Source organism: Moschus berezovskii, chromosome 28, assembly GCF_049115385.1.
Source record: "Moschus berezovskii isolate FMDL1 chromosome 28, NW_MosBer_1.0, whole genome shotgun sequence".
Classification (NCBI taxonomy): domain Eukaryota; kingdom Metazoa; phylum Chordata; class Mammalia; order Artiodactyla; family Moschidae; genus Moschus; species Moschus berezovskii.
The window spans coordinates 3,817,110-3,842,659 of record NC_142487.1 but is presented as its reverse complement, the minus strand read 5'-3'; the positions used below and the strand labels follow the sequence as shown (position 1 = coordinate 3,842,659).

The window sequence follows — 25,550 nt, the reverse complement described above, 5'->3', positions numbered from 1 at the left end:
TTAAACTTTAATGCAAGATTAAGTAAATGAAGAGAAAGGTGGCATATATAAAGCAAACTTGGCAACTTGGGCAAAAATCTGAGATAAACTGGAAGTGTATCATCTCCATCACAATTCATATTTTGGGCTCTAAACACATTTCTGAGCTTCAAATCTGTATACGCAATGCTTCACTTGGATGTCTCACCAAATACTTTATTCAGCATGTCCAAAGCTAAACTTATTCCCTCTGCCCCACACCCCTGCCCCCACACCAATCTGCTGCTCCTCTGCTATCCCCAAACAAGGACCCCACCTGGGAATTCTCCCCGACTCATCTTCCTCCCTCATTCTCACACAGTGAATAAATATCAAGTGCCGTCTTATTAACCAGAGAGTTCTTTTTAAAAAGCAAATTTGATCTTTTGTTTTCCTTTAAGTTTAATAACTTTTAATGCTTTAGAGAGATCAAACCAGTCAATCCTAAAGGAAATCAGTCCTGAATATTCATTGGAAGGACTGATGTAAAGCTGAAATTCCAATACTTTGGCCACCTGATGTGAAGAACTGACTCACTGGAAAAGACCCTGATGCTGGAAAAGACTGAAGGCAGGAGAAGGGGACAACAGAGGATGAGATGGTTGGATGGCATCATCGACTCGATAGACATGAATTTGAGCAAGCTCCAGGCGTTGGTGATGAAGAGAGAAGCCTGGTGTGCTGCAGTCCATGGGGTCACTGAAACACAACTGAGCAACTGAACTGAATGCCTTTCAATCACCCTTAGGATAAATTCCAACTTTCTTATCTTTTCAAAAACAGAGTCTTCTAAGATTTAGAATCTCTTAACCTACCCAAACCTATCTGAGGTCACCACCTCCCTCCCCACCAAACATGCCCTCATTTTCATGGAATTGTCGGCCACTTTGGCCACTCTTAATTTCTTCATTATTTTGATCCCTACCACCATCACTAATTTGTCATTTGCCTTCTAGCTTTAATTATACAAACTGTTCAACATTTATATAATAATATTTATCCACTTCCTTCTCCTTATTTCTATGTTTTACACCCAGAAATTCCTTACAAATCCTGTGTTCAGGATTATATTAAAGTACTTTTCTTAAAAAAGGCCTTTATTAAAGGCTTCACCATTTAATCTATAGGCAGCAAGCAGTTTACTAGTTTCTTCTCCCCTAATCACAAAATTACCACTCTTACCAATTCCTTTTTTTTAATACTTCATCTCCATATTACCTACTTTTTATTTATTCAATACTATCCACTAACAGTAACTATAAAATGTTAAAGTTTGTAATAAGTAACTCAGCATTATGCTGCTGCTGCTGCTGCTGCTAAGTCACTTGAGTCGTGTCCGACTCTGTGCAACCCCATAGACGGCAGCCCACCAGGCTCCCCCGTCCCTGGGATTCTCCAGGCAAGAACACTGGAGTGGGTTGCCATTTCCTTCTCCAATGTGTGAAAGTGAAAAGTGAAAGTGAAGTCGCTCAGTCATGTCCGACTCATAGCGATCCCATGGACTGCAGCCTACCAGGCTCCTCCATCCATGGGATTTTCTAGGCAAGAGTACTGGAGTGGCTTACCATTGTCTTCTCCGCAGCATTATGCTAGGCTATTTTAAATTCTCTTGATCACTTTATATTTTCATAAATATATTGGCTCTTAGAAAATGAGTAAATCAGGTATTAAGTGAATAGTCTGCACTGGATGTGTATCAGTGGCAATCTTGACATCCCTGCCTTACTTCCATCCACTTTTAGGGATGTGGAGTGCAAACAGGCATTTGCTATGCAACTGTTAATGGGAAAAACGTAAAGCATATTCTCACCTGCACTTCTGCTCCATTTCATCTTTTAATTGCATTTCATTATGTAACTGTTCTTCCAGCTTATAAATTGTTTTCTGCAAATTTTCCTGCTTTAATTAAAAATAAAAACTCACTTTAATAAGAGTATTCATAGAGAATTTTAAAATAGCAAGTTTATATTACCATTTTATAGCTGTTCACAAGGAAATTATCTGATCCAATCTTACCTTTTTCCCTTTTGTCTGAAATTTTTATTAACTCAACAAGCATTTCCTTCTAACACTAATATGTCAGGTTGGCACTAGTAATATAAAAATTCAAAAGATCTGGCCCCAGTTCTCATAAAACTAATAGTTAAATAGTGGGACACAGGGAATACAAGGGGGAAAAGAACCTACAATAACTCAAAGACATATACACAAAATGTTATGATGTAGTAGATATAAACAAAATTACACATAAGGTGTACTGCACAAGCAAAGAGGACAGACCTCATCTGCCAGGAAGATGGAAAGTTTAAGATGAGACTTGTAAGAAGAGAAGTATTTACCAAGCAGAGGAAGTGAAAGAATGAATGCATTTTGGCCAAAATGAATGAGTCCAAAAGTAGAGAGACAAAGAAAATACGATTGGATGATGGGGAGAAATCACACCCAGAGGACAGAACATAACAGGGAGACTGAGTCACATAACAGCTGAAAAGGCAAGTGGGACTATTTCCTTGTATGCAGAAAAGGAGTTGGGCACTTTAACCTGTAAACACTTTAAAAGGGAAAATGACAAGAGTGTTGGCATTTTAGAAATATCACTTCAGTAAAAAAGAAGGTGAATACATTAGATAGCAGAGAAATTCTAGACAAAGAAAAACCAATTAACAGACAGTCCAGGCGAAAAAGAGTACACAAGTCTAATGTAAGGAAGAAGCTGTAGAAATGAAGAGGAAATGAATTACTGCATCAATCAGAAGGCAGAATTTATGATCCAGCAACCAATTAGAAATAAGAACAGAATAGCATTACAAAAGATGTGTGACAAAAAGAATTACTGGGGAGAGGATGGAGAGATTTCGAAAGACTGAGTTCGGCTTAGACCTAGGTTGAGGTGTCTGTAAGTTGTGCAGGAAGAGAACTCCATTCAGAGAGAAAGAAAGGATTCAGGTCTAAAGCTCAGAGAAACAAGCTGGTCACACATGAGATTAATTACAGAAAACGGGCAGAGAGCCAAGGTCAGAAGTATGTTGAGAAACATTTAATAATTAAGGGGAGGGGGAAGCAGGAGAGTCTGCAAAGAGGACTGAAAATAAAATCCAGAGGCAGAAAGAAAAGAGAAAAGAAATAATGAGAATATGAGAGTTCTTAGAGTTCTAAGGAGGAAGGACTGCTCAGTGTCAAATGCAACAAAAAAGAAAAAATAAGATATGAAATGAAAAATATTCATCATATTTGGCAACTGCAAAACTGTTCACAAGCATCTCTGCTAGAAGGATTTCAGAGAAGAGTTGAAAATTAAATTTGTTGACTTTTATACTTAGTTCTAGGTTAACAGAAATAGTAGGTAGACAAACGTTTTCTTCTTCCCCTCTGATCTTAAACAGAGAGAAAGATAGGAGCCACTGACAGAAACTTATGGCAATCACCACTGAACAAGATCAACCCAAAAAAAACACGCTGCCATTGAATTTTTTTTTTAAGTCCTAATGTACCTCTATACTTACAGATAAGTAATACAGTGAGAGTGGAGTTATAACAGCTCCTTATTTTCACCTTCTCCAGATCAAATTTTTAATTTTGAAGATTTCTGAGTCCTGGTTAGCTATATAACTTGGCAAATAGCTTTACTGGGATGGGAATTTAAAAGAGAAAAACACATAATAGCTAACAGGTACCCACCCAGTTCATTCCCCTTTTTCTCACTTCCCCTTCCCACCATATGCTCTCTCGAATATAAGAGTAAACATATGAAGGAGAAACAGAAGAATTTTATCAGCGTTTAAAAATGAACGCTGCCTATTCCTCGTCTCAACTAAAAATACAGGCTGCAGCACACAGAGAGTTCAAAGACTGGTCTAAGGACGGCCAGGTTTATTTCTGGTATATCTGAGAAAATCTCCAGTTAACCCGAAAGGACCTCCTCAAACACAAGCAAGTAAGCATTCTTTAAATCCGCGTTCTTACGAACTACTCTCACAATGAAACGAACTCACGTCTCTAGCATTTACTTCCCACAGTCATTCACTGTCCAGGGTCAAACGAGATGATACTCACTGTACCAGTTACCCTCCACAGGCCACCTCTCTCTTTCAGCCTCGAAGACCCATCCTCTGCCTTCCTGGTCATGAAATTTACAGACTGCATTACGTGGGCTCTTCTGTTCCATGATTTTAAAGTTGGTTTCAGCCTACAGGTGCCACTGGCTGGAGATCAGTTGGGAGAAATGAAATATCCACTCTCCTCACTCTCCTCTTGCCTTATTGTGGCTTTGGCAGTGTTCTATGTTCTATGCTCCTCTTTCCTGATTCTACACATTCTCTCTGAAACGTGGGAGCAAGATTTGTCTCTCCCTTGTCCTTCAGACTAGGGGCAATGGCTTCCCACTGCTGTCAATCAATGGCTGCTTTACACCCTTTATTGATTGCTCCCTGTGATCCTGCTCATAACACCATTTACAGTCCCTTCATTAAACTCTCTTCACGAACAAACAAAATGTGGTATATAGATATAACAGAATATATTAAGCCTTAAAAAGGAATGAAATTCGGATACATCTACAACATGCTTGAGCCTTGAGGACATTAAGTAAAATAAGCCAACCACAAAAGGTCAAATATTGTATGATTTCACTAGAATAGTCAAATTCACAGAGACTGAAAGTAAAGACAGCAGTTATCAGGGGCTGGAGGGAGAGTGGAATGCAGACTTTAATGGGTACAAAGTTTTAGTGTGGGATGAAGAAAAAGTTCTTGAGACGATGGTGGTGATGACTGCATAACAATGTGAGGGAACTGAAATGGTGTTAATAAAACGGTAAATTTTGTGTTACATAAATTTTATCACACACAAAAAAACCTCTCATTTAAACCTTCTGAATGTGCCATCTGTTTCCCTGCTAAGATCCTACCTGATGCACTGATTTATCATAAATTCCTAATTCCAAAGATTAAAAAGACCACCTCTGTCAACCTGTGTAGCAACATGTAGTGTATTAACTGCTTCCACATATAATATCCCATTTGATATTCAGGCAAAAAATCAAACAGGAGAGGAGACAGTAGGTAAAAAAATGCTATAAAAATTTAGGCTAGGGACTTCCCTGGTGGTCCAGTGTTCAAGATTCTGAGTTCCCAAGGCAAAGGGCCCTGGTTCGATGCCTGGTCAAAGAACTAGATCCCAAGAGTTTACATGTTACAACTAAGACTTGGCACGGCCAAATTAAAAAAAATCAGGCTCACTAACTACACATTCGGAAGCAATATATATATTAGTATCATGCATACAAAATACATTATCCACAAGACAGCTTTTAAAAAAATAAAAATAAGAAAATACCTACCAAGCTTTTATCCACATTAGAGCTAGTTCTGTTATCGTTAGGATTTGCTGAAGATAAGTATCTGGGAAGAAAAATAGTTTTTAAAAGAAAACAAAACAGTCTTTAATATCAAGTAGCAACCAGTAACAAATACTATATGCCTATTTTTTGAACTTACTCTGCTTTTAAAAATTGAGTGCAGGTTCTTAATTCTTTATTTTTACAAACATAACACAGAAATAACATGTATATTAAGTAAAACCAACAGTTAGGTCTGAAGTGGTCTATCCTGATGGCTCAGTCTGCCTGCAATGAGGGAGACCTGGGTTGAAACCCTGACCAGGAAGATCCCCTGGAGAAGGAAATGGCAACCCACCCCAGTATTCTTGCCTGGAGAATCCCATGGACAAAGGAGCCTGGTGGGCTACATACAGTCCATGGGGTCACAAAGAGTTGGACATGATTGAGCAACTTCATTTTCACTTTCATGAGACATGAATACAAGGAAAAATCACAGACCATAATCTAATGTATGATAATGTAATACAAATAGTGCATGTGTGTATGTAATGATTATTTAATTCAAGATTACCTTTGTGTAGAAAAAGTAATTAACTGCTGAACTCTACTATAGAAAATCTGAAAACACTTAGGGGGGTTGTTTATATCAACATCTTGAGTGTTTTAGAACATTCAAGACAGAGAATAATTGATAAAAATATAAAATTTTTAAAAGAGAAAAAAAGAAAGAATGTTGGAACAAACATACCACTTTACAGGGTCTTTGTGCATTTCAATATAAAATAGTTCCAATATTATAGTCATAGAGTATTAGGAAGGGAAAAGAGATTAAAATACTGTCTTTTTCTAGGGATCAAAACTCAACTATTACCTACTTGACTGATGATACAGAGCAAGTATTCTAGTATCAAAAGAACGAAATTATTGCCTTATAGTTGGATTCCCTGGAGAAGGAAATGGAAACCCACTCCAGTATTCTTGCCTGGAGAATCCCATGGATGGAGGAGCCTGGTAGGCTACAGACTGGTAGGCCCCAGTCCATGGGGTCACAAAGAGTCAGACACGACTGAGTGACTTCACTATCACTATCACTATAGTTGGATTACTGGAGAAATTTCATAACGCAGGACTAAACTGAATTCCTGTTTTCTAAACTTGACCTGAATTAACCTCTTATTAAAAGTTTTGACTACAATGAAAAGATGTTTCACTTTAAAAGAAAGTAAGCTATATAATAACCTCAAATTTAATCATTACTCCAAGAAATTCAAATGTCTACTACCATTTAAATGGAGTATAATTTGACTAGAAGTACATATTCTAAAATAAATTGATCAAGCAGATTTGACATACCCAGTTGATGCTGCCATACAGTTCAATTCACTTTTATATACTGGTGTAGCATTTTATTTAGATTTCTGTTGTGTAGCATTAGCCAACCTACATTGTACAACTTATCCATTTCCTCACTAGGATATGAACATCTCAAGACAAGACTCTGTATCTTATTAATCCTTATACCTGACAAAGAGTAGACTGTCAAATGTGTCTGTTGAATGAATGCCCAGCATATAAACATAATGTGAAATGTTTAACTTGTATCTGAAGTCTACTAGAAAAGGCTAAAACTAACATTAGCTCATACTAATGATAATGATAACACTGAGTGCTAATGCCATGCAGAGCACTGCTCTAAGTGTTGTACTGTGTTTTGATTTATTTAGCCCCTACCACAACCCTGAGACCCAATTATTATCCCCATCATCCCTATTTTTGAGGAAATGAAGGTATAAAAGATCAAAGCTATTTGCCTAAGGTCACAACGCCTTATAATGTAAAATATGGTGAATTCACTGAAAAGTTTTAGGGAGGAATCTCTTAATTTTTGAAGAGTTGAAAACTATAGGCCTTTTTTAACATCAATATAGCGATGATAATGCTAGAAGACTACATACTGTTTAAAAATGCATTATAAATCCAGAAGTCTTTGGGTAACAGGATTAAGCAAAATATCAATAGTAACAGAATCTCTTGACCTAAGCTGTAATGTGAAGAAACATTAAGTTATTCAGCAAAGAATTTCTGAAAAACAATATCCTGAGCATGGATGAGTTTGAAAGATACTAAATATGAAATCCTGGAAATATAATTAATTGGTGAATGTGACATATTAATATATCTTTTTATACACCATTAAATCTACTTTAAATGTTCTAACGTGAATTTTAGACATCCCTAAGAAAATAATATGACTACAACAAAATCAGTGCCTACTCCCAAAACCAATGTGTAGCATACTTACCTACGATTGCTATAATATGTAAATCCTACAAAAGGTAGTTGATTGCCAACAAAAGCTTTAGGTATAGGGAATGTTTCTTCATCTCCTTTATCTTCTTCCAAGTCATCAAAGTTACTTGTGTCTATGTCACTACTTAAATCAGGTACGACTGGTGCTACAGCTAAAATCAGAAACAAAATTAGCTTCATTTCAAATATAATATCAAGTGAAGCAATGATTTTGCACTAACTACTAATGATTTCCTACATATAAATAACTTGTGAACCACAATTTCTAAATGGGCTGAATTCTATTACAATAAGCTTTACCAGGATTATTGATCAGCAGCTACAGATCACTGATTATATAATTCTGTAAATCAATTATTTTCAAAAATAATTATAATTATCATATATACCTCAAGTTTAATTTGAGTATTACAAGTCAAGTATTATTAAGGTTTGTTTTAAAATACACTGTAGTATAAGATGTGCAAAAGCAATTAGGACTACAGAAAAGACTGTTCAGAAACTATAGGGCAAAACAAATTGCACTTAAAGTTGGTTAGCTTCATATACAGTATTTCACTTGTTAATCTGCTCTACAACAAACTAGAAATCAGTCACCTCTCTTAGCAGTCTTGGGTATAGTTAATAATTTGTTACTGAAATATTTTTATTTATCTAGAATCTAGATAATCAATAGTCCCCTCCTCACCTGCTCGATAGCTCTATAAGAGCAAAGTTTTTTTTTTTCTTCCCAATTAATGTTGATTTACAATATTGTGTTTCAGGTGTAAAGCTAAGTGATTCACTTATGTGTGTGTGTGTGTGTGTGTATTTTTGGTTTTTTTCCAGATTCTTTTCCATTATTGGTTATTATTATGATATACTGAATAGGAGCGAAGTATTCTGAATTATATTTTCAGACTACTAATAGTTACCTTCCTTGAAATAAGTGATTAGGGGACAACTCAGGTAAGTCTTATAAAATGGCTGTTGGGAAAAGACAGCAGGGATACAAAACCTCAACAAAGAATCTTCTTCAGGAGTTCTAAACTTGATGGGAAATAAGACCCACATACACTTAAAATAAAACTATATGTGACAATGCAAATCTTCATGACAGAAATTATCATATGAAACTAGTACTACCACTGTCTTTTTTTGGAGCTTAAATACACTACAGAAGGTACATCTAAAATAAATTTTTGGAAAAACATTTTCCAGTCTAAAGATACAGGAGTATAATAAAACATCATTGAAATATTATCATCAAAACATTCAATAATTATTTTACATACAGTCATTTCATGTTCCCTAAGAGAAAAAGATGAAGAAGAGCAAACAGAAGTAACTGACATTACAATCTTAATTTCACACATAATTTGAATTATTGCTCTACTAAATCATCTGGGTATCCCAGGCAAGAAGTAACTATTGTCGTGCATCTCAGATACAGTGACCTATCAGATAAATTTGGGAACAAAACAACAGATTTAATCAAAAGAAGCTGCAATTCTAACAGTGAACAGGAAAAGAGCTTTTCCACCATTTTCTTTCCTTAATGGCCAAGAAAACTGCCCAACTAGACGATTCGAGCTTCCCAACATTAACTGCCTAATTTGTGGAAAGAGTGGAAGAAAGGATTGTCATTCCTTATGTAGTACATCCTCTTAGCACAAATTTAACCTTAAAACAGTAGTTCTCAATCAGGGACAGGTCTAGGTCCTCAGGGATATTCAGCAAAGTCTGAAGTTCTCAACTGGGGACAATTTTGGCCCCTCAGAGATATTCAGCAATGTCTGAATGTCAGAAATGTCTGGGTGCATAATTTTTGTTGTCACAACTGGGGGAGGGATGTTGCTGATGGGTAGAGACCACATCCTTTCCAGCATTTGTTATCTGTAGACTTTTTTTGATGATGGCCATTCTGACCAGTGTGAGGTGAAGACATTGTATACTGATCAAAGGGTCAATTTATGAAGAAGATACAACAATGATAAACATATGTGCATACAACAACAGTTCCAAAGGTACACATATACACATATAAATGACATAAAAGAAACAGTTCTAAGAGTATCTTCAATAACCCACTTTTATTTTTTTTTATTTTTTATTAGAAAACTGAAATTTACAAAGTGTTTATATCACTCACTGAGTACATGGCATTTAAAAAACAACATCATTAAAGAAAGATAACAAAAATACAAAGTCTTAAAACCTACGGGATATGGAAAACATTATCCACTGAGGCCTTAAATGTAGTAGACTTTATATAAAAAGGAAAAGCAATGAGTATACAAGTATACAGCCAGTTTAAGAAGTTAGCAAGATAAGCAGAATAATCATAAAGAAAAGAAAGCACCTAATACATACCAGATATTAATGCAATAAAAATAAAATTGAGAGGCTCAACAGAGTCAAAACAGCCTTAAATGAACACTGGAGTACATGTGTCTCTTTCAATTCTAGTTTCCTCAGTGTATATGCCCAGCAGTGGGACTGCTGGGTCGTATGGCAGTTCTATTTCCAGTTTTTCAAGGAATCTCCACACTATTCTCCATAGAATAACCCACTTTTAATAGTGAGCAGAAAATCCAAACAGAAGATAAGTAAGAAAATGGAGGACTTGACTAACACTGTAAACCAAATAGATACAACAGAAGAATAAAGCACACCCCAACACCAATAGCAGAATACACATTTTTCTCAAGTGCACATGGGACTTCTCCAGGACAGACTGTATATTAGTTCAAAATACAGCAAATTTAAAGAGGCTGAAATTATACAAAGCACCTTCTCCAACCACAATGGAATGAAACAAGAAGTCAATAATAGAAGGAAAATTACAAGATTCACAAATATGTGGAAATTAAACAGTATTCTCTTAAGCCATGAGCTGAAGACATGAAAAAGAAAGAAAACGCTTTGAGATGAATGAAAATGAAAACAACATACCAAAACTTATGGGATTCAGTGAAAACAATACTTAGGGAAACACTTTACTTGTAAATGCCTATGTTATATAAAAAAAGGATCTCAAATCAACAACCCAAAACCAGAAGAAGGAAAGAAAAAATACAGATCAAAATGCAAGTAAATAAAATACGTAACAGAAAATGAACCATGAAAATTAACAAATAATTGGTTCTTTAAAAAGATCGATCAAATTTGCAAATCTTTTACTTCAATAAGAAAAAAGGAGAACAACTAAAATCAGAAATTAAAGTAGGGACATAATTATCAAGCTTCTACAAATAAAAGGGATGAAATTTAAAAACTATGACAGTTGTACACCAACATATTAGATAACTGAGATGAAATGACAAATTCCAGAAACACAGACTATCAAAACTTGTAAAAGAAAATTTGAAAAGACCTATGGTAAGAGATATAATCAATAACAAAAAATGTCTCAACAAAAAGCCCAAGACAAGATGGTTTCACAATTGAATTTCATCAAACACATAAAGAAGAATTAATGCCAATCCTCACAATTTTCCAAAGACAGAAGAGGATGAAACATTTCCTAACTCATCCTATCAAGCCAGAATTACTCTGACACCAAAGCCAACCAAGACACCACAAGAAAAAAACACAAACCAATATCCCCCGATGCAAAAATCTTTAACAAAATACTAACTGAATGTAGCCTCATATTAAGAAGGTTATAAACTATGATCAAGTGGGATATATTCCAGAGTGGCTTACCACATGAAAGTTAATCAGTGCAATACATCACATTAATAGCATTAAGGAAAAAACCCACATGATTATTTCAAATAACACAGAAATGGCATTTTACAAAATCCAACACACTTTCATGATAAAAATACTCAGTCAACAAGGCATAGAAGGGAACTTCCTCAATATATTAAAGGGCACTACTGAAAAACCCACAGCCCACATCATCTGCAACAGGGAAAGATTGAAAGCTTTCCCCTAATGATCAGGAACAAGACAAGGAAGGATGTTCAATTTCACTACTGCTATTCAACAACATGCTGAAAGTTCTAGTCAAAGCAAACAGGCAAGAAAAGAAAATAAAAGGCAGCCTAACTAGAAACACATTCAGTAATTGCTCTAAAAATTCCACTGTCTTTTTTTTCAGGAATGGACAAACCCATTCTAAAGGTCATATGGAATCTCAAGGGATCCCAAATACAGGCATACCTTACAAATATTGTGAGTTCCACTTCAGACCAGAGCAATAAAGCAAACAGTGCAATAAAGTGAGTCATATAACTTTTTTTGGCTCCCCAGTGTGTATAGAAGTTATGTCAACACTATAATGTAGTCTGTTATGTGTACAACAGCATTATGTTTTAAAAACTGTTAAAATTAAAAACCTAATTTAAAATTAAGGCCTTAACAAAAAATATTTTACTCCTAAAAAATGCTAACCATCATCTGACCATACAGTGTTGCCACAGATCTTCAATTTGTAAAAAACTGAAGCTATCTGTGAAGCACAATAAAGCTAGGTATGCCCGTAATCAAAACAATCTTGAAAAAGAAGAACGAAGTTGGAAGATTCAGACTTTCTGATTTCAAAAGCTACTACAAAGCTACCACAATCCAAACTGTATAGTACTGGCATAAAGACAGGTATACAGATTAATGGAGTATAACAGAGAGTTCAGAGATTAAACCCTCACATTATATGTTCAAATGCTTTTTGATAAGGGTACCAACACTATTCAAGGAAAAAAGGACAGTCATTTCAACAAATGGTGCTGGGAAAACTGGATATCTATATGCAAAAGAATGAAGTTGGATTCTTATCTTACACTATACATAAAAATTAAAAGAACAGAAAGCAATGACTCTGACAGTAACTCAAAAGAATGGAAAGCAATGACTCTGACAGATACTTGTATACCAATGACCAGAGAAACATTACTCACCATAGCTAAAAAGACAAGCATTCTGAAGTATCAGTCAATAGAAGAATGGATTTTTTTTTTAAGTGGTATAAACACACAATGGAATACTATTCAGCCTAAAAATGGAATGAAATTCTGATGCAGGCTATAATATGGATGAATCCTGAAGACAAGCTAATGAAATGTCAATCTCAAAAAGATAAAGAATGTATGAATTCACTTGTTTGAAGAAGCAAGAACAGTCAAATTCATAAAGCAGAACAGTGGCCACTGGAGGTTGGGATAAGGCTAGATTGGAGATTTAAGCTTTAATGTGTTACAGAGACTTAGTTTGGTTGGGATGATAGAAAAGTTCTGAAAATGGATGGTGATGTGGTTACACAGCAATCTGAAGGTGCTTAATGCTACTGAACTGTGTACTTAAAAATTGTTACAATGGTAAATTTTAAGATATTCATCCTTATGACAATAAAAAAAATATTTCTTAAAGTTTATTTTTTTAAAAAGAACCCAACATACTGTTGAGGTAGTCTAAACTTCTAAGACACTAAAACTTGCTAGCTCCTAAATTTTTTATCCACGAAGCTCACATTGATTATCTTTTTCATGAAAATATAAAATCCTAAGAGAAGACAACCAGACCTGATGGAAAAACAGAACCTAAAGTAGCACATATGTGCATACAATTGTTTGCTTTTAACTAAACTGAAAACTCATCACATGTTTTGACAGTTACCACAGTTAACCGTAAGTGTCTCCCATCAACTAAAAGGTGGATTAAGTAATGGCAATATCTTATCTGAAATGAGATCATGAATGGCAAAGTTTTTCAAGTAACCACATATGTAAGATAGCATTATTAATAATGTGTTATTATATGTAATAAATGTTATAATTTTGTTTTCCCTAAAATTTAACTGCGAACAAGTGCCAATCCCCTGCATTTCTAATCTATATAATACTGAATAGTAGAAATCTTTAAATGGTACATGGTATTTCACAAGATCAAAGATGCTGGAGTCAAAGAGACTGAGACTTGAGTCCTGACGTTCTCATCTGCTAGCAGTGTGACCTGGAGAAAGCTATTTCGGTCTTCTCATTTCTTGTCTTTAATCTGTCATTTCTTCAATTCTATCCCAAATGAGTGGAAAAAGTAATTTTTACAGTCTTAATACTTTGTGCCTCTAAATTAAGAGTGAGTAAGATCAGGAAGCTTGTGGAAATTCTGCCAAAAATCAAGCTGTTTTATATTTGTACCCTGCTCCCACATGACCAAGGAACAGACGGTGAAGACTGCCGTTATAACTTGCAGACATGTAAGTGGTAAAACTACCAAAAGAACTATTATTTGCAAAACAGCAAGAAATCTTGCCAAAGAAAATTAGAGAGGCAAAAGAAAATTAAAAAGAACTATAACTGTTATATAATTTTTAAAATCTTGGCAGGTCAGAGAGGTCAGTTCAGAATAGAAGTATTCTTGGTATTTTAGGGGTGGGAAGTTAAGAAGGGGTAGGAAGAGAGAAAGGGAAGAAGAGAACAGTAAGTCCTACAGACTTCAATTTTTTTTTTTTTTACAGTAAACACAAAATAGGAGCTATTAGGATCAGGATTATTAGGATTAGAAAGCTCTCAAAATGCTCAAGCACATTAAGTCTAAATAGACTGAAGCAAAACCATAGGTAAAAATATAAATCTGGAAAAGATACAGAAATGATAACAATACTAATGATAACACTACCTATTTATAGAAATTCTTTAAACATGCAGTTCATTCGATTTAAATCAATGACACAATTCATCTTACTTGCTTTTTCCATCAACAGTTATAGTAAGGAAGTATAATATAAAAAATGCCACTGCTGTGGATGCCTCAATTCCACTAGGCTATGAGCTGTTTTCCTAGTGTCTGCAATAGAGCTGTGCTCAGTGGATTCAGCAGGTGGTCAATGCTTGCTGACTAGACTGCCTCCTCTCCTAATTAATACCAACTTTCAATACACAAAAGGAATTATGTCTTCCCTACTTTTTACAGTGAATTATTGTATGGTTACTCTGGAGTTATTTATGCATAGCTTCACTTTGAAAAAGAAGCAACAGAAAGATATTACATGGTAGTTTCTGCAGTTCTCTTTTAAATTTTCTGATTTACAATTGTAAACGTATGTTTCCAGCCTTCTGAAACTTTACTGAGAGCATAATTTGAATAAAAAACAGAATTTTTCAAAGCAGCCACTTATCATCTCCCTCTACTTATCTCTGTCTTGCAAGCTTCTCTTGCAACAGGAAAACAATAATCATGCCACATTTACTTATGAGGAGGAGAAGTTCCTTATTTCCCAGCTTATAACTGTCAATAGAGTCTCTCAAGGTGATGCTGCTCCTGCAGCTTCTCCAGACAGCAATGTCAGTATCTGCAGTGGTGTCATTTCTTAATTTCCAGAAAACTTTATTTCCCCTTTTCCCTCTGCAGTCAGTTTTATAGCTTAGTACAATATATGTACTGTATGTGAACACAATATGATATATAACAAGGATATTTCACTAATATTGGCAAACCTACATGATCTATTTCTTCAAAATTAAAAAGAATCATCTCTTGCAATCTCAACTAGATAGGCAGATCTTAAGACGAATACCTAATTTGTAACTGTTTCTAAAACAGCTGAGTTCATTTCATATTTACGGTCCATTGCTGATGCTGCAGCAGGAAGTTAAGGGCTGACATACACTATCCTTTCTCTGCTAAGTGAAAAAGGGAACAATTCCTGAGACATCAGCAAGGGAAAGGTGAATTCTTGGCCTCCCAAATCCACAAAGATCATGGGAACCTCTGGTGCCATTATGATTTCGATTCAGCTACGTTAAACAAGGTTTTCTGTGAACTGTCATAATCTCAACTGTTTTTAAAACAGGGAAATAGTCTAAATGGACTGAAAATTAACTTCCTACATACTACAAATTTTTATTTATTTTTATTGCAAGTTGCAATTCTGACGGAACCAAGAATACCATAATTTCTTACATGCTATCACAAATTAAATTCTGATAGAACCTCCTTATACTTTAGGTTTTAGCAAAAATAAGAGAATAAACTTTTTTCATGAGAAATATTACCTCTTAATTACTGACTTCCTCTATAATGAGATACTGAAGTCTATACAAAGCAAATTCAACAAAGATCAAGTATCACATTATGATTGCTGAGCCCAACTCCATTACATGTATATAACATTTCATCTTGGCATACTGAATGGAACATCAGAGAAGAAGCTGTATATTTTCCCCAATATTTTCAAACAGTCTCCCTTTAACTAGGTTACAACACTTACATAGCTTTGGATTTTCATCAGATTTTGTGTGCTTTGGATTTTCATCAGATATACACTTATTTTAGGAAGGCAGTTCCAAGAGACTATTTACCAGAACTACTTTCAAATATTCACTGTAACATGCAAGAGAAAACAACTTACTGTCTCGAAGTGTTTCCCAAGCCCACTGATCATTTTTGAAGAAGAGATGTCGTTTGATTTCTTCTACACCATTTCGCCCTAATCTCACCTCTCTGAATAGAGAAAAGGTGAAAAATCATTAATCATTTAAGATTTTATTACTATTATCTATTCATATTTACTTGTGGGCATAATGCTAAGTTTGTGCAAGATGATAAATACAATTCTATGTCACCCTGAAATTATGTTAACTATCATGATAATTTTGGGCACACATAAAAAATAAGTTGAAGACTGAGAGTATTAAAGAAACACACACACACACCAAAAAACCCCATAGATTTATTGATCTTCCATGGTTTTTCTACTGACAACAAATAACCAGATGAATCACTTTCCTTGCTTCATTAGCCTAACGAATATTCTTGATAGGTTTTTTACAGTGGTAAACATATTTGTGGCAACAACTTTCTCACCAGCAGCTTACAAAAACTCCAAAAGATATTTTAAATATAAAATTTCCATTTTATCCTCTAGTAAATATTTCTGACCAAACACCAGTGACAACTAATTCTTGACCCTCCTACAAAATTGAGAGCTTTATGGACTATGCCAAAGCCTTTGACTGTGTGGATCACAATAAACTGTGGAAAATTCTGAAAGAGATGGGAATATCAGACCACCTGACCTGCCTCTTGAGAAACCTGTATGCAGGTCAGGAAGCAACAGTTAGAACTAGACATGGAACAACAGACTGGTTCCAAATAGGAAAAGGAGTACGTCAAGGCTGTATATTGTCACCTTGCTTATTTAACTTATATGCAGAGTACATCATGAGAAACGCTGGGCTGGAGAACGCACAAGCTGGAATCAAGATTGCCAGGAGAAGTATCAGTAACCTCAGATATGCAGATGACACCACCCTTATGGCAGAAAGTGAAGAACTAAAGAGTCTCTTGATGAAAGTGAAAGAGGACAGTGAAAAAGTTGGCTTAAAGATCAACATTCAGAAAACAAAGATCATGGCATCTGGTCCCATCACTTCATGGGAAATAGATGGGGAAACAGTGGACACAGTGGCTGACTTTATTTTTCTGGGCTCCAAAATCACTGCAGATGCTGACTGCAACCATGAAATTAAAAGACGCTTACTCCTTGGAAGCAAAGTTGTGACCAACCTAGACAGCATATTAAAAAACAGAGATACTACTTTGTCCACAAAAGTCCATCTTATCAAGGCTATGGTTTTCCCAGTGGTCATGTATGGATGTGAGAGTTGGACTATAAAGAAAGCTGAGTGCCGAAGAATTGATGCTTTTGAATTGTAGTGTTGGAGAAGACTCTTAAGAGTCTCTTGGACTGCAAGGAGATCCAACCAGTGCATCCTAAAGGAGATCAGTCCCGGGTGTTCATTGGAAGGACTGATGTTGAAGCTGAAACTCCAATACTTTGGCCACTTGATGCGAAGAGCTGACTCACTGGAAAAGACCCTGATGCTGGGAAAGATTGAAGGCAGGAAGAGAAGGGGACGACAGAGGATGAGATGGTTGGATGGCAGCACCAATTCAATGGACACAGGTTTCGGTGGACTCTGGGAGTTGGTGATGGACAGGGAGGCCTGGCATTCTGCAGTTCATGGGGTTACAAAGAGTCGGACACGACTGAGCAACTGAACTGAACTGAATGGGACAAGCTACTGATCCTTGGCCTGTTCGGTAGGCATAGAAAAAAAGCATTTTAAAATGTGACTTTAGTTGAGCTGGAAAGAGGAACTCAGCACCGAGTGCTTTAGTAGAGCACTTATAAACAACAAAAATCCCAAACTTTTTCATGTGTTAAAAGATAAACTGCTTTAGATAATAATGAGACACTTTTAATGACTTTCACTGACTCTCTCAGACTGGATTAGGGAACCTCTCCATGTTCTTTGGCACATGATACTTGAGAGTACCTATCTCTGTACAGTAAGTATCTCATCTGCTTGTCTGCTCCCCACAAAGGGCTAGGACATAGCGGAGAAGAGGCCGTGCACCTTGTTCAATTCTATACTCCAGCATGGTTTTTATATTAGACTACATTTATATAGTGCTTATATTAAAATATAGAAATTTCAAAAACTATCATGTTTCAGGTTCTAAAGGACATACTGAAGGAGGATAAATTAACTTTAATTAAAGTGAATCCGAAACCAAAACATATTTAAAGGTACAAAGCCCCTCTAGTACTTACATTAACCATATACAACCTTAAACCCTAAATGTAATCTTAGTAAGTCATCTGGTTCGTATTTAAATTTTAGAAGTAAATGACAAGGAGATATATATATATATATAATATGCCATTTCTGTTTCTAAGACGCTTACGTGCATTTACATTTATACAAAATGCTTGTTGAAACTAGAAGACCATGTTAATGAAGGAGGGACGTAGGAAATACTAATACTTTATTTTTGTATAGCTCTGCACTATTTCCTTAATTTCAAAAAGTATATGCCAGACATAATTAAATCTTTTCCCCAGCTTTACCAAGGTGTAACTGGCAAATAAAATTTTAAGATATTTAGCTTACAATGTGACAATTTTATATTGATACATATACACTGTGAAAGGATTCCCACAACAAGCTAATTACCACATCAATCACTTCACGTATTTACTTTTCCTGTTTTGGCTGGGGGCAAGAACATTTAAGTTCTAGCCTCTCAACAAATTTCAACTACACAATACAATATTAAATGGCATCAACTGGAAGACACATCATCATTTTTCTATCACTAGGGAAAAAAAAAGTCTTCAATTAAATTAGTACATGCCATTGATCTTAAGATGCATTCTAATTTTAGAGATTTTAACATGTCTCTAAAAAAATAAAATAAAACCCTCAGGGAATTCCCTTTTACTGCCTGGGTTCAATCCCTGGTTGGCGAACTAAGAGTCCACAAGCTGTGCAGCATGACCAAAAGAACAACAACAAAACCAGACTCAATAAAATACACTATCATCTTTATACTTAAAATTTTAACAATGAAAAAAATTATAATCTGATCTAGTCATCAGAAAATAATCTTTTACTATCCCAAGTTCTTCAATTCAGTTCAGTCGCTCAGTCGTGTCTGACTCTCCGCGACCCCATGAATCACATCACGCCAGGCCTCCCTGTCCATCACCAACTCCCGGAGTACACTCAAACTCATGTCCACAGAGTCGGTGATGCCATCCAGCCATCTCATTCTCCGTTGTCCCCTTCTCCTCCCGCCCCCAACCTTTCCCAGCATCAGAGTCTTTTCCAGTGAGTCAACTCGTCGCATGAGGTGGCCAAAGTATTGCACTTTCAGCTTTAGCATCAGTCCCTCCAATGAATATCCAGGATTGATCTCCTTTAGAATGGACTGGTTGGATCTCCTTGCAGTATAAGGGACTCTCAAGAGTCTTCTCCAACACCACAGTTCAAAAGCATCGATTCTTTGGCGATCAGCTTTCTTCACAGTCCAACTCTCACATCCATACAGGAAAAACCATTGCCTTGACTAGACGGACCTTGGTTGGCAAAGTAATGTCTCTGCTTTTTAATATACTATCAAGGTTGGTCATAACTTTCCTTCCAAGGAGTAAGCGTCTTTTAATTTCATGGCTGCAATCAGCATCTGCAGTGATTTTGGAGCCCAAAAAAATAAAGTCTGACACTGTTTCCACTGTTTTTCCATCTATTTCCCATGAAGTGATGGGACCAGATGCCATGATCTTTGTTTTCTGAATGTTGAGCTTCAAGCCAACCTTTTCACTCTCCTCTTTCACTTTCCTCAAGAGGCTTTTGAGTTCCTCTTCACTTTCTGCCATTCTTAGGTAAGGTAATTGAGATCCAGAAAAATCAGAAAATTATATCAGGTTTCACTGTCATGAATGACTTAAAGAATGGTAACATTTTTATTTCAACAGCGCAAATAGAGGAGCTCAGAAATAGACCTTAAAAACTGAGCAGTAAAATGAAAGTTTCCTTGAATAGTGTTCCATGTTAAAATTATTTACCTGTCAGTAAGGAAGGCACAAATCAGATTTTTTGCTTCTTTTGATATGTCATTATCATCAGGGAAGGTAAGAGAATTTTTATGGTTCATAATCTTACTGTAAGTTCCAACCAGAGAATCTGCATAAAATGGTGTATCACCTGACAAATTGACAGGGAAAACAAAAGCAAATTAAGATACATTTAGAGAAATAAGCTACAAAGGAAATGTCAGTGTTACTGCTTAATGATAATTAACTATGCATAAACTAAAAACATACACCAAATACATAAAAAGAAGTAACACATCAAGTTTGTCAAAACACACAAAGTATGTGTGTTTGGATCACAGCTTGGATCAATCTGTTTTCTACTAACAAAATCAACATTGCTTACTTAATGTAATATTTTATCAGAAGAAGCCAAGTCTAAGTATGGAGATGAAGAACTGTTAGAGGTACATAAAATTCTCCTTTACTCACCTACAAGCATTTCATATAAAAATACCCCAACTGACCACCAGTCACATTCTCGTCCATAATAACCATCGCCACCTTGAGATTTTAATACTTCAGGGGAAATATAATCAGGTGTTCCAACTGCTGTATCACATCGTACCATTCCTTCCTAAATAGAGATCAAATTTTCAATTAGGATATAAATGTAAAGTGTCAATTTTTCAACACAAGTTTTTCTTAATATAACCTATAGAACTCTAAGTCTTTATAAAAAGATCATATTAAAACCTAATGCAAACTTGACAAAAATTAATAAATAGCTTAATCCTATATACATATTATGTACATAATATATTCACATGTGTTTACTGATACTTCATAATAACATTCACTAGAAAGACATAGTGAATTTATTATTTATTATTTTCCACTTATTATTCTTTTATTATTAGACCATTTATTATTCCCCCAGTTGAAACAATAAGATGATCTCAACTGCAGAGAACAAGTATATAAGTCAAGGCAAATATGTTGAGAAACTGACAAAAGTCACTTGATAACATTAATACATAAAAGGTGATTTAATTGTTTCTTACTAAAATAGTCAATTTAACTATACTTGAAACAGAGAAAAAAACCATGTAATAAGTGACTGTACATAAATAAAACAGGAAGGCACATGCATGGAAAAAGGACATAATAGTGTTAAGCCCACTGATCTCCATTTACTATACATTTTAAACCTCTCTCCAAAATAAAAACAAAACTCTATATACCTGTTACTTACTGTAGCTGATATTAATGCAAGAGAATTATAAATATTTACGCAAAAGTTCTCACATAGGGCTTTCCTCCTAACCAGTAAGTTTCCTTTGGAAATAAATACAACTTTCTGGTTATTCTTCTATGATCAGTTTCAAAGAATATAAACTGTTTCAATTGAAAATAAAGCAGCGTACTTGCTAATTCAGCCATGTGCATGTTATTTATTATATAAACAGTGAGCATGGATATCTTTTATGACCAACTCCAAAAATAAGTAGTAAGATCTTTTCATGTTTAATAGAAGGCTCAGTAAAACACTAAAAAATACATGTATTACTGAAATCCAGTTTTTATGAAAGTCGCATTTTAACACTGGCATTAGTATTTAGTGCCATTTAAACTAAGCCCATTTCTAGTTAAAATAGTGGACATTACAGAGTTACTTTAAAAGATTCAGTAAATGTGTCAATCCACACGTCCCCTAAATAGAGAGGGGGAAAAATAAAGTACTTACAAGTTAATAACACAACAGTGAAACCATGGCATTTTAGTCCAACAAATAAGACAGGGCACATCAATTCTGTACACGTCCAGATACGGTTAGTAATTCTTAAACTCTTAAAACATTTGTAAAAAGCATCAATCTTGAATTAGCAAAACTAAATTAAAATCTAATTATTTAACCTTATTCATCTTCATACAAGTACCAAAATCTGCCAACTTCAAATGTCCAGATTTATCCAGCAGCATGTTATCAGGCTTCACATCTCTGAGGAGGGGAAAAAAAATAGAGTATCTCTGAAACAGGTCATAAATTGATAAAAATTATATGAGGCAATGGTTTTAGGTCAGATATCCTCACTCAGTTTAGGTAAGACCACCTTTAAACTATATGAGCTCTCTCTCCACATCTATAAACTGAACTTCGTCAGGGAGACTCTCTCCTATGTTATGTCTCAGAAGAAGACATACAATATTCCCTTTGAAGCAGTTTGATTCTTCCAAGAGGAAAATCAAGTCATTTGAGAGAGAACAACCATAAAAAATGTAACATTCAAACATAAAAAGTAACTGAAACACACAAGAAATATAAATACATAAATAACCCTAGAAGAGGGTCTTAAGTCACTTGCATTTTTGTGTCCCTGGCACTGAGCACAGCAATTGCAGAGAATTCAATTGGTGTTTGTAGAATAAATGAAACTACCCTTCTAACAAGTAAATATGATCTCCTCACTAATCAAAAGCAAATTAATTTGAATGTAAAAATTAAAAGCATTTAATACCCTGGAAGATACCTTAAAAAAATAGCTTATACATTTTACTTTTCAGGACACTATATAAAAGCCTATAATCAAATTAAGAAATATTAAAGAGTACATTTATGTCAACACTAAACTGAAATGTTAGAACTACAAATTTCAAAGTTTTAAATCCTGAAATACTACTTATGTCATATGGAAGAATAGGTGGACTCAGAGTGGGACGCGTTAACCAATACTTATTTTTAGCTTCTCTCTTTGACAAATAAGAAATTTTAAACATTTTTAACTTTACCTATGGATAAAACCCATGGAATGGATTGCATCCAATGCAAGAACTACTTCTGCAGTATAGAATCGGGCCCATTTTTCAGGCACATCATAGTTGCTCATTAAATTTACAAGATCTCCACCAGGCATGTATTCCATTACCATATAGAGATAACGATCATCTTGGAATGCATAAAACAGCTACGGAAATACATAAAAACAAAGAAATTCATTAAGATTAAGCAAAACTGTTTAAGAATTGTCAAAAATACTAGTATAATTAAAATAATCAAGAAAAGTAGTTGTAAGCACTGTTCTTAAAAAGGAAATAAATACAAACATAAATAGCACAAAGAACTTTGCATATGTCAAGGAATTATTAACTGGTTATTTCTGAGGAGCTGAAGACTTTTTTCTCTACATTTTCTACACTAACTGAATTTCTTATACTGAGAATTTTAAAAAATTATAACAGTTTCAATAAAGGATATACAATTCTTCTAAGCAAAGATATATTGTAGTTATAATTTAAATTGTGCATAGTGGGGTTTAATGTTAAATTTATATTGGTATCACAATTTTCCAGTAGTCTAATAAATTAGGCTTTAGTTTTAACTGTCTCTGACTAGCTGTGTGACTAGGCAATTACATAACCTCTCAAATTATCTGTTACTATATCCTTTTTGGGAGACTATATGGAACTGTACTGGGACTATACCATATTTGACTTTTATACTTGCTGCCCAGTCTGCATCTAGATGCCTGGCAGCTGGCAAGTACTTAATGAATGTTCAATGAACAAAAGCACAAATTTAATCTATAAATTGAGGATGTAGCTAATGGGGATTAACTGCCTTTCTGGGTTGTTAAAAAGAGATTAGCGAATACTGAAAGCACTTACTACAACAGGTGCTCAGTAAACAACTGCAGTCATTAGGAGGAGCAGCCAACAGAGAAGCAGGAAGAGGGCAACAGAGTCAAAGCAGGAAGGGGAAGGTCCATCAATATGAAATTGGCAACAATATCAGGCACAAATATATTATATGACCAGGGCTGAAGTTAAAAGGAGAGGAAATTTACAAAAGAACATTTTTTTTTTTCTTTTTTGGCCATGACGTGCGACTTGTGGGATCTTAGTCCCCTGATTAGGGATCGAACCGGGACCCAGGGCATTGAAAACCCTAAATTCAAACCACTGGACTACCAGGGAATTCTCTACAAAAGGACACTTTAAGTAAACATGATAAGATTAGAACTAAAATAAATGAAATAAGCCCTAGAGAAAAATTATAAATTATAACTAATTTACCTAGGTAGTTATATCTTTAAATTCTTTTTGTATTTCATTTTTTTCAACAGTGTTTAACGATTTTAGCTATGGATTTAGTAACTTTAGCTATTTTAGTTATGGATTTAGTAACTTACGGGCTTCCCTGGTAGCTCAGTTGGTAAAGAATTTGCCTGCAATGCAGCAGACCCTGGTTTGATTCCTGGGTCAGGAAGATCCCCTGGAGAAGGGAATGGCTACCCACTCCAGTATTCTGGCCTGGACAGTTCTATGGACAGAGGAGCCTGGCAGGCTACAGTACAGGATTTGCAAAGAGTCGGACATGACTGAACGATTTTCACTTTCACTTAGTAACTTTAATTACAAAATATATATTTAGAGGGAAGGATAAGAAACTAAGTGGTGTCTCGTGGCTATCCCAGGCCAACATGTACAGTGAATCACTCGGACACCATGATTAAAGAAACATTGCTGATTTGGTGGCAGTTTCCCTATTTATAGACAGTGTATCAAGAAAAATAAAGCTTCAAATTCACAAGTTGTAAATTTAACCTTAAACATTTATGTCACGTTTTTAACTTTTTACACAACACTGAACATTCCTCATATCAGTGGTTCTCAACCAGAAAAGGAAACTGTTGGTGTCCCACAGCCCCCACCCACCCACTCTTCCTAACACACCACAATGTCTGAACACAATTTTAGTTGCTAATAGCTGGTGTGTGGGGTGGAGAGGGCTACTACTGGGAGGGCCTGGGCAGAAGTCAGGGATACTGTTACAAACCCTATAAGGCACAGGATAGCCCCCCAGCAGCAAAACATCACATGGCTGAAAGGAAAAGGGAAGTTAGTCGCACAGTCGTGTCTGACTCTGCGATCCTGTGGACTGTAGCCTGCCAAGTCCTCTGTCCATGGGATTCTCCAGGCAAGAGTACTGGAGTGGGTTGCCATTCCCTTCTCCAGGGGATCTTCCCGACCCAGGGCTGGAACCTGGGTCTCCTGCATTGCAGGCAAATTCTTTACCAACTGAGCTACTAGGGAAGCCTTCACATGGCTGAAAATGTCACCAATACCGAGGCTGAGAGACCCTGCTCTATACAGCCGATACAAACAAGAACAGACATTTCAAGTATAAAAAGCCTTATTATGCAAATCTTAAACATATTTCATATTCTCTTTATACCAATTACTATTATGCTTATTTAGGACAGTTTTTATTACATAGCATAAATAAAGAAGCTCTAGAATTCATGCTAGGAATTCAGAAATGATCTAGCTTAGTAGTTTTACTCCATTTTTTAAACCAGAAGATCTTATCCCCCTCACAAGAAATCTTAATAAGAACCCCAATATATAAGACACATAAAACACGCAGCTGCTCTAATTGAAGCAGCAATAGAAAACCCAGAATTATAACCTACCCAAATAACTGCTTGCTCCCATGACTCCAAATGAGGTATCTTATTCAGTTGAAAATAACCAATCTAAGCCAACTTTCACATTTTTGAGCAATGAAACTGAGGTTCA

At 35.4% G+C, this 25,550-nt stretch overlaps 1 protein-coding gene across 5 annotated transcripts in view; it reads right to left on the bottom strand.

The window, feature by feature from the left end:
- The window catches only part of ROCK1 (Rho associated coiled-coil containing protein kinase 1), a 130,273-nt gene that overhangs the window by 42,954 nt on the left and 61,769 nt on the right, over window positions 1-25,550 (bottom strand). For 4 of the 5 annotated variants that reach the window (XM_055417121.2, XM_055417122.2, XM_088833396.1 and 1 more), the window contains 8 exons: window positions 22,761-22,936; window positions 21,888-21,972; window positions 20,463-20,607; window positions 20,004-20,142; window positions 15,999-16,090; window positions 7,659-7,818; window positions 5,357-5,417; window positions 1,829-1,917 (listed from right to left, as the gene is read on the bottom strand). In XM_055417121.2, coding sequence (XP_055273096.1) covers window positions 1,829-1,917; window positions 5,357-5,417; window positions 7,659-7,818; window positions 15,999-16,090; window positions 20,004-20,142; window positions 20,463-20,607; window positions 21,888-21,972; window positions 22,761-22,936 — 947 coding nt within the window. The remainder of the gene's footprint in view (window positions 1-1,828; window positions 1,918-5,356; window positions 5,418-7,658; window positions 7,819-15,998; window positions 16,091-20,003; window positions 20,143-20,462; window positions 20,608-21,887; window positions 21,973-22,760; window positions 22,937-25,550) is intronic. The other variant, XM_088833397.1, reaches the window with a different exon arrangement.